Source organism: Anastrepha ludens, chromosome X (assembly GCF_028408465.1).
Source record: "Anastrepha ludens isolate Willacy chromosome X, idAnaLude1.1, whole genome shotgun sequence".
Taxonomy (NCBI): Eukaryota; Metazoa; Arthropoda; class Insecta; order Diptera; family Tephritidae; genus Anastrepha; species Anastrepha ludens.
The window spans coordinates 54,072,476-54,083,280 of record NC_071503.1 but is presented as its reverse complement, the minus strand read 5'-3'; the positions used below and the strand labels follow the sequence as shown (position 1 = coordinate 54,083,280).

The 10,805-nt window shown below is 39.8% G+C and overlaps 1 protein-coding gene across 1 annotated transcript; it reads right to left on the bottom strand.

Annotated features, from left to right (window-relative positions):
• Window positions 1-2,054: 2,054 nt before the first annotated feature.
• LOC128870078 (ATP-dependent DNA helicase pif1-like) lies at window positions 2,055-5,635 on the bottom strand. The gene is made up of 2 exons (XM_054112677.1): window positions 4,525-5,635; window positions 2,055-2,344 (listed from the first exon to the last, which is right to left on the bottom strand). Exons 1-2 carry the CDS (start codon window positions 5,633-5,635, stop codon window positions 2,055-2,057), a joined length of 1,401 nt encoding a protein of 466 aa, XP_053968652.1.
• Window positions 5,636-10,805: the final 5,170 nt, after the last annotated feature.

Genomic DNA, 10,805 nt, shown 5'->3' with positions numbered 1-10,805 from the left:
ATGTCTGTCATGAATTGAAAACGATAAAATACGCCATACAGCTTCATTCGTACTAATATAGCGCCCCATTTGATACTGCAAAATTTCATCATGACTATCTTCAGGAGCCACTCCAAAAACAGCCATATCGCTGCCTTTATTCACATACTTGCAAATATATTTGATTGATTTTACAGAATTGCAATATTCTACATTTATGTGAGCGTTGAACATTTTTGACAGTATCGGTGAGTACGGAACTATCCACCGATTATCGATTTCAACGTCTTGATTTTGAAGTTTAATTACAGTTGATTTACCGTTGTCTTCAGTTGATCGTCGACGATACTGTGGATATCCATCATCTCCTGTAATTGTTTCAGCAATCAATTGTTTTGGAAAACGTTTCGAACGTTTGCCATCAATCATACAGGGTGAATTTCGATTAATATCACCACAGGGACCGTGAATCAAATTTTTCGTGACAACTTCGAATAATCCTGGGTCGATGGTTTGATCTGGAATTTCGGCCGATATGACAGGTGTTATTTTGTGTACCAACCAAATCAAGATATGTGCTTGAGGTAAGCCTCTTTTTTGCCACTCTATGGCATACATAAAGCACCGCACTTCTCCAAATACACGGAGTTTGACAATCAGATCCATTAATTTTTTCAATTTTTGTTGAAATAAACGGGCCGTTATGTCAATGCCGATCTTTTGGCACCTGACCATCAAATAAACAATCAGACACATCGACCCACTTCGGATTGCATGTAAATGTGATGAATAGATCCGGTCGGCCATAATTTGTATCAATATGTATCTTGCGTATATTCATGCATATGACGTGGGCTACCAACATATGAATATGGTAAAATTGTTAAACGGCCGATATCAGTCACATTTGCATCATTGATTATTGCGTCACGCAAATGTATGTATTCCTGTGATCTCAATCGGGCTTGATTGTGACGGATGAAATTGAATCGCTCACTTTCAATTTTGGCGTACATATCGACGATATATTGATGCGAAAGTCGACTGCATCGGAAAATAAAATTGTTTTCTTGAGGGCGAATCATCAATCGATACAAATAAAATTTCATCGCACTGACGGCTTTCGTTGATTTTTGACCTGCAATGCGAAAATTAATTAGCGTATGAAAATTATTTAAAAATCATATTTAAACAAAAATAAAATGTGTATATACGAGTTGTTGGATTAATCATTGGTATGTTGATATGATAGCCATCGTCCCCTCTCCAAAACAAAATGGGGTATTGCAATGCATCATAACAGCGATGGAGTTCTGAAATACGTTGTAATTGCTCATTTTTACGATACAAAACAATATCTCGTGGCCGAAACTGTTCACCAACCACAACATTGGCTACTTCATCCATCGTTGGTACATTGAATCGTCTGGCGTGCTCCCCAATTGGTGTTTTATCGGCTTTTATTATGATTTTGTGGTCATCGGTGGGCATCAGATCGAGTGCCACTTTGAACAATTTCACCAACTCATTGTGTTGATGGACCATTGTTTGCAATTCATTCACGATTGATCTTCTCGTATTCGTCGAAATTGCACTGCGCTTATCTAATTCACGATTCTCATCACCAATAAAATATATTTGCAAAAATTGATGGTCACCATCTGGGAATGGTAGCAAAGACCCAGCTCTATGGTATATTTGACCTTGAATCTGTAAAGTTCGAGAAATATATGTAGATAACGGATCTGAATTTTTAAAAACATCGAACACAGGGACGGCACATAAATTAAATATGATATTGCTTATTCACAACGAAGTAATAACCTTAAACGTCGGCATAAATCCATCTCTCATAATATTTGTAGCTCCAAAAGATGTCATTTGAAAGCATGAATTGTATTTTTATTGATTAAGAGGAAATGCTTCGACGTTGGTGAATTGCCAAAAACCAATGAATGCAAAGGTTCCGGCGGAAGTTCTAGCACCGGCAATTTGACTTTCCCACCAGCACAGCACATCCGAGGCGTTTCGTTTCTGAATTTGATTGCTTTGCAATGTATACATTCTATATTCATTTAGCCAATGTAGGCATGCATGCTGTAATCAATGGTGGCATCGTAATTGAAAGCCGCGCGTTCCATTTGACGTATATCATAAACGGACGTACGCCCACGACGGTTTCTTGGTGCTTCACTATTAACCGACTGATTTCTCCGTCTGTGTCGTTGTGTTTCCACTTCATTTCGTCGAACATGATCTTCTTCACTTTGTGATCTTCGATTTAACGCTGTAGCATTTGATTGACGTGAACGTCTGCCAATGTTTACTCGTCTTGCACGTGGCATTCTTTCAGTACAGTATATTACTAGTTGAATGTAAAAGCAAAACATTGAAAATTATTTCAAGTCATTTTGGACGATAATATATTGTATATAAAAATAAATATTATTCAAAGTTCAATGTGTGTACGTGGTTAAAACAAACACATGGTTAACACTCACCAAAAGTATGTCTGTTCGCAATGAGAGCACGATATAAAAGTTCTCAAAGCACAACAGAGAACTGTCAACTGAATTCCAACGACAGCAAATTAATATTAACATAATACACTTACAACCACAACAGTGTAACAGAAACGCTCATAATCGGCTGTCTATTTGTTGTTGTTTTTCCCATACAGGCATTTCGTTTGAGAGGAAACCATTACTCACATAAAATGTCATAACTCAGGAACGGCTGCCTCGATTTCAATCAAACTTCACACAAACCACCTCCTCAAAGATAGAAAAGAACTCTAAAATTTTTGTATCAATCGGTTTAGCGGTTCTTGAGTTATAAGATTACCAAGGAAATGTAACTTCTTTTTATATACAGGGTTGGCCATATTAAACTGACCCATGTGATTATTAAAAAAATATGGAAAAAGAAACATTTTTTTGTGTTTCATTGTGAAAAACATTTAATTTAGTTCAAGGAGATTCGTTTACATCACTTTTTGAATATGATATCGCGCAAGTGGTCGCCCTTAGCTCGTATAGCGTAATGTGCCCGTTTTTCGGCGTTTTCCATAGTTTTGGCCAGCGTCTCGGCCGATATGGCGGCTATTTCCCGTCGGATATTGGCCTTAAGTGCGCCTAGTGTCTTTGGCTTGTTGACGTAAACCTTAGATTGCAAATAGCCCCAAAGAAAAAAGTCCGGTGGCGTAACTGTAACTTTTTGGTCGTGGAGAGGTACCTCTTCAATACTTTGAGGGTTTTCAGTGGCGTAGAAACGGCAATTTTGCTTATTTACGGTTCCGTTCAAGGAGAAATGGGCCTCATCACTCATAATGATTTGATGCCAAAAATCCTCATCAGTTTGGGCCATTCGGACGACGAGGCTTATCGGCCGGCAACAGTTGTTGATTTAGTTGTATTTTGTACGGGAATATCCCCAAATCCAAACGAATGATACGTCGTAGAGTGGTCCGAGGGATATCCAACTGAGCAGAACGACGATTACCTTACGTTCGCGGCGATGACTCGATACTGGCTCGTACGGCCGCGATATTTTCGTTAGATCGTCTTGGCCGCTTTTTATTTGGACGTCGGGTATTAGCCACAGTGCCGGAAGACAAAAATCTTTTGTGCATTTGCTTGATTGCGTTCTTTGACGGCGCACTTTTCACTTTATTTTTTTTTCTCCACGCACGTTGCGTTTTTACAATCGAGAAGGAATTTTGAATGTACAGCTGAACAATTTCAGCGCGTTCTATTGGGGTGTACTGTTTCATGGTATAAATCTCCTTCGACTGACGCTTCCAACGCAGTATGTCATTAGCTGATCTGAAATTACAGTAAAAAGTTATAGGGTTACTCAATGGGTCAGTTTAATATGGCCAACCCTGTATATAGACTAGCACTAGCACTAGCATTACCCAGTGGGCTTCGCACCACCATACATAAAATGTTTGTTTTATATCGCAAGAAATTTTTCATATTAAGTTTTCTTTATAGAACTCGTAAAATGTTTAAACAGTTGAATTAGTTGATTTTTTTCATTCAACATACTTTCTAAAGATGTCACAATAGCCTTTTCTGTACTTTTTTAATATTTGATTGTGGTGGTCACCTATATACAGGTAAGGTGAAAGAGCCGATAAAAACTTGTAATTAAACTTTGATTCTTTAATTTCCATTTCAATTTTTTACGCTAAATAAATTATGCTAAAATAAATAAAGTTAAAAATATTTTTCCAGTTCCTCCTGGAGCATTCAATTTTTTATTATATTTTCGTCCAAAATGACTTGCAATTCGATAAAAAATTGATTCCTAAACAGATTTGATTTGTAAACACAATAACGTACAAAATAAAATGAAATAATTTTTATTTTTATTTCGGAAAAAGAAAAGCAACGTTTAATTTAATACAATTGTATACACAACATTTTTTGTTTTATTTTGTGGTGCATAAATAAACAAATTTTTTGGCGCTCCAACTCTCGAACATGCAACGTACAGTTGACCGTGGGAAAAGCAAGCTTCCTCTAAATTAACTCCACTCACCTTGAATTAAATTTGGCATCAATTTCTTCACTGAAAGTCTCGTCCCATTACAAAGTCTCGGTGCAATAAGATTTCGGAGAAGTATAATCAATGAACCAACTTTCAAATTCAAATTATCCGGTGGCATGCCTGGTGGTTCCAAAGAATTTAAAAATTCGACCGGATAATTGACTGCGTCTTCACTATTCATAGCAGTATCAATGGATTTATACGTTACCGAATCACCTGGCAATTTTTCCTGGATGTGGAAATTGATTTCATTGACATTGATATTTTTTGGTGCTAAAATTGCACGTTTTCGTAACCAATCATGGTTATTGTAATTTTGAACAATATTTGGGAAAACGCGATCAACGAGTTCTTGTTTGGATGATACAATTATGCAAAAATTATTCGGTAACATGATAAACCCATTTTGATCACTTGCAATTTTTCCATCGCCAATCTTCAGCAATTGCTTTGAAAACTCACGTGCTGATGAATCATTTTGAAGACGCACACGCATATTGGTCGTCAACGAAAGCCTTTTTACGTGTGCCCACAAAAATGAACTTTTCAAACATGCTTTAATTTCATCAGCTGGTGTTGATCTCAGAATAACAGACAACGTTTGACGAAAATCACCAGATAACAATATTAATGCACCGCCAAACAGCTGTTGACTCTGTCTCAAATCTTGCAATGTTCGACTTAAGGCTTCCAAAGATTTTTTATGGGCCATTGGACATTCGTCCCATAAAATAATCGATGTTTGTTGCAAGACTTTAGCCATTCCAGAACTCCTTGAAATACTGCATGTTGGTGTTTCAATTGCTTGCATGTTCAATGGCAATTTCAAGGCGGAATGTGCTGTGTGGCTGCCATCAAGTAATGTAGTTGCAATACCGGAAGAAGCAAGTGCCAATGCGATTTTTCGTTCCGACCGAATCGTTGCCAATATCAATGAAATCAAAAGTGTTTTTCCAGTGCCGCCAGGTGCATCCAAAAAATACAATCCACCAGTGTTGTTATTGACAGCTTGCATCACTTTGTCATATGCATCTTTTTGTTGATCATTTAATTGTGGAGTATACGTTTGTACGAACGCACGCAATTCATCACGATCATGCATTGGACGATTTGATTGAGTCAATCCTAATTGCCCTAATGCTTTATTTGCACAAATCTTTGATCATTATCAAGACTTCATTATACATTTCCAATGTCAGCAGCAATGCAGGATCATTGGAACGATGTTGAAGTCGAATCAAAATGTCTTCAGCCATTAAATCTTTGTATTTATTCCACAATTCCAGTGGATTTGATGGAAAACATGTTGATATTATGATCGCAAATAACATACGAATTTGATTTGGTGGAGATGAAATTGTTGCATCACGAAGCGTAGCATCCCAATGTGTATCATCTTCCAGCAAATGCAATTGTTGACATGCTTCACGGTATGTGGCGCACATTTGATCATTGATAGTTCGTAAATGTTGGAATGATTGCGGTCCATGTACGTTCACCAACAAAAGTCGCAAGTAAAAACATTCAATATTGGCTGGACTAACTGTATAAATGCGTCCCAAAGCATCTGTTCGAAAAAAACCTGGAGAACCATCAACAGATGTGCCTTGTTTGCGACGTTGACATTTTTTTGTTGATGCATTTCTTGTGAAATAGTGTGGCACTTCCGAATATAGCAAAGTCCTGGCAAATTCATTTGTTTAACATAACTGGAAATAAGCTGTCAGTGTAGTTGCTCATGGCTGTACTGCTCTTTGTTCGGCATTTGCAGCAGTGAAGTAAACACGTTGGCCGTTTTCAAGATGAACTGCCAAATCTACAACAACCGGAGGTCTGTCACGATAAAATACGCCATACAGCTTCATTCGTACTAATATAGCGCCCCATTTGATACTGCAAAATTTCATCATGACAATCTTCAGGAGCCACTCCAAAAACAGCCATATCGCTGCCTTTATTCACTTACTTGCAAATATATTTGATTGATTTTACAGAATTGCAATATTCTACATTTATGTGAGCGTTGAACATTTTTGACAGTATCGGTGAGTACGGAACTATCCACCGATTATCGATTTCGACGTCTTGATTTTGAAGTTTAATTACAGTTGATTTACCGTTGTCTTCAGTTGATCGTCGACGATACTGTGGATATCCATCATCTCCTGTAATTGTTTCAGCAATCAATTGTTTTGGAAAACGTTTCGAACATTTGCCATCAATAATACAGGGTGAATTTCGGTTAATATCACCACAGGGACCGTGAATCAAATTTTTCGTGACAACTTCGAATAATCCTGGGTCGATGGTTTGATCTGGAATTTCGGCCGATATGACAGGTGTTATTTTGTGTACCATCCAAATCAAGATATGTGCGTGAGGTAAGCCTCTTTTTTGCCACTCTATGGTATACATAAAGCACCGCACTTCTCCAAATACACGGAGTTTGACAATCAGATCCATTAATTTTTTCAATGTTTGTTGAAATACACGGGCCGTTATGTCATGCCGATCTTTTGGCACCTGACCATCAAATAAACAATCAGACACATCGACCCACTTCGGATTGCATGTAAATGTGATGAATAGATCCGGTCGGCCATAATTTCGTACATATGTCATCGCATCTTGCGTATATTCATGCATATGACGTGGGCTATCAGCATATTGTAAAGCAATGGCACGACAGTCGGTGGTTGAACGCGAAGCTGAGCGGTTGAAAGTAACAGGCTCTCATCCAATCGAATAATATACAAATAAATTCAAGATAATTACTTTGTGTAATAAAATACTACTATTAAAATAATAAAATGTTTCATTGTCAATATTATAATTTAATCTTAATCGGTCCACTAACTTGACAAATCAGAAGTTAGATGAACGGCTACGCCTACAAAAAGAAACGAAAAATAAAATCATCGTACAACGCACAGGCAAAGTTTGTGAGCGTGTGAGTACATTTTAAAACACACAACGGAGGGGAAAGGACAAGTTTTAAAAGCGCAACGGGCAAAGAAAAGCAGCACGTTCTCTCGAACGTTCTACGCAATTGAAGAAGGGAGACACATACATACGAATTGTGTTTGTGAACTCAACGTTAACGAATTCAGCGTTAACCTGCACGTAATTGCAAAACGGGGTAGTACTCCGACGATATAGATACACACATATTGCGCATCAACGGAAAATAAATTTCAAATGCCAACGCGCAATTGCAAAACGGCGTAGTACTCCGACGATATAGATACACACATATTGCGCATCAACGGAAAATAAATTTCAAAGGCCACCCTCAATTGCAAAACGGCGTAGTACTCCGACGATATGGATACACACATATTGCGCATCAACGGAAAATAAATTTCAAAGGCCAACGCGCGAAGGCAAACGTGCAACGAAGGCAAACGCGCAACGAAGGCAAACGCGCAGCGAAGGCAGACGCGCAACGAAGGCAAACGTGCAACGAAGGCAAACGCGCAACGAAGGCAGACGCGCAAATAAATAAAATGATTAAATTATCAACATTAAGGGTCAGCCAGCTGAACCAGCTCCTACGAAACAACAACGCAACGGTGATAGGCACGAAAGCATGCAAGATAGCGAAGTTGCAGGAAATTTTGGACAGCGACGAAATTGATCCAGCAGAGTTGGAAGACGAAAATGATTTGCAACCCAAATCAATGGATTGAAGGAGGCGATGTCTGCGTTAACTCTAGCCATTAGCACAATAAATTCAACACGCACCATCGATACCACCATCCAAACGCAACAGAATAATGGAAACACACGACCAACGCAACCAGTATTGAATTGTAGTAATGCGCAACAACCTTTTGGCACCTTGTCTTATCGGCCGCTTCTTTGGGATGAGTTTTACCTTCGGCCTCAGTTTTGCTTATTCTGCCGAGAATAGCGAGAGACCTCTGGTAAAGTTTCTACCTGGGCGGGCTTTTTTTCGTTTTGACGCTTTTGCCCTTTGGCATCAGCGGATGTTGATTTATAGTTGATGCCATGCTGTCACCCATAGTTTTGCTATCAACTGTGTCTTTACTAGAGGCCAAGGGCTCATCTTCTGAGGCAGTTCCCAACTTCCTCTGTTCGTTATTAATTAATCTTTTGTTATTTAATAGATTATAAAAAGGTAATGTGTATGGACCGCCGTAGCCGAATGGGTTGGTGCGTGACTACCATTCGGAATTCACAGAGAGAACGTAGGTTCGAATCTCGGTGAAACACGAAAATTAAGAAAAACATTCTAATAGCGATCGCCCCTCGGCAGGCAATGGCAAACCTCCGAGTGTATTTCTGCCATGAAAAAGCTCTCCTCATAAAAAATATCTGCCATTCGCAGTCGGCTTGAAACTGTAGGCCCCCCCATTTGTGGAACAACATCAATACGTATGCCACAAATAGGAGGAGGAGCTCGGCCAAATACCCAAAAAGGGTATTATATATACATATATATATATACATATATATATGTACATATAGATATATATATATATATATATATATATAATGTATATGGAGTTAGAAGAGAGCTCAGTAGGATATAATATATAAAGAATGGTGAGATTGTGAAGGTATAGAAATAGACGAGAAGAGGAAAGTGAAAAGGGGAAAAGAAAGATATACGTGCATATTAGCAACTATTGGTAACAAAGTAATGTACCAGTTCAGCGCTTTGTGCTTCTAGTAATTATGGTTTTCACTGGTGGGTGTAATAATCGGTGACGCAGTTGTAGTGATTGCATGTGGTTCCTCCACGGTCGCTCCGATTATATTTTGAAGGAAAGAAGAAAGTGTATTAGTATTGTGTTGTTATCATATTCTTTAGTATTTCGATATACATTGATGATATATACAATAATACACTAAATCTATAGTAGTCTTACCTAACGCTGGCTGACACGTCCTGTTCCTGTCGTCTGGTATTTGGAAATCATTTTAAACGTGAATTTTCTAACGAAAGTAACCTCGCCGAACCCTCATTATGTTGGTCTCCGTGCCGTGGAATGAGGCTTAAGTGGTTTTCTGACCCCCATATCATGGGGACCAACCCAACACGAATTAAGAAGGAAGCTCCATATGGGGATTGGCTAGTCATCCATCTGCTTTACGGCGTATTTGGTGGCCATCCAATTACCATGCTCAGATTACCGAACCGACGAAGATCCCTTTGTTATTCTCCAACCCCCGTCATCCTATTATTTCCTCTCCTTGCCCACCCCCTAATCCAGGGGTTATGCGACACCGTGCCCATTGGATGGTTTGCAGCCAGGGGCCGCCTTAGGAAATAATTGTGGCCTTGCCACGGCAAGGAAAAGGCCGTTTGAATTCCCCTTTATTTAAATAGACCACTGCGCTCGCCTTGTCGAGCAGGTGGTCGTACGAAAAAGATGAATACTAATAACAACTCAAGCGACAAAACTTCCACTCTAACGGGAGCTGGATACAGTCGTCGTAATGGTACTACCAAACACACACATCGCGGAGGTGCCGTTGTCCATGAAGAGTCGGACCACGAAAGCGTTGGGAGCACTAACACAGCTGAGGAAGAGGCTTTTTTGCGTTCTCCGGCTGGGACCAATGGTGCTGCTTCGGATAGCAAGAACAGGCCAAGGATCAAGCCCGACAAAGGGAAGCTGAACCGATTTGGCAGCAAGTTCAACCTGACGAAGCAAGAAGAGGAACGGTTGGCTTGGGCCAGGGAGGAGATAAAAAATGGGGCTTCTACGCAGCAAAACCAATGTTCACAGCCTCCAATCCAAAGTATGCGAACAAAATAAAAAGAAGAACTAGCTATCAAGAGACAGCGTTCTGCGGATAGCGAGGCCTCAGTGCCATGAAAACAGCAGAAGCACAGGCACGAGATGGCTAAGCCGAAAAACGGAGACAACGAAACGCTTCAAGGCCTGTGGGAGGGGGCGTCACTTGAAATTGTAGATCGCAGCTACATTCCCTCAATACCGAAGGCAAAGGTTTTCATTCCGCGAGTGGTAAAATCGGAAAATGCGCTGCGGCTGCTACAAAGACAAAACACGGACGTGCCGACAGACGACTGAAAAGTGTTGAGCGTGGCAAAACCAGCAACTGCTGATGGAGGCCAAGACTACATTATACAGATCAATAAGCCGGCAGAGGATCTACTTTACGAACGATTCGGGAGGATGGCTTGCGGAGTAGATAGCGTGCACCTTCGCCTCAAAAAGTGCAACCCGGCAGATAACAACCACAACACGCTCGCTGCGGGGGAGGTGGAAAAGGATCTC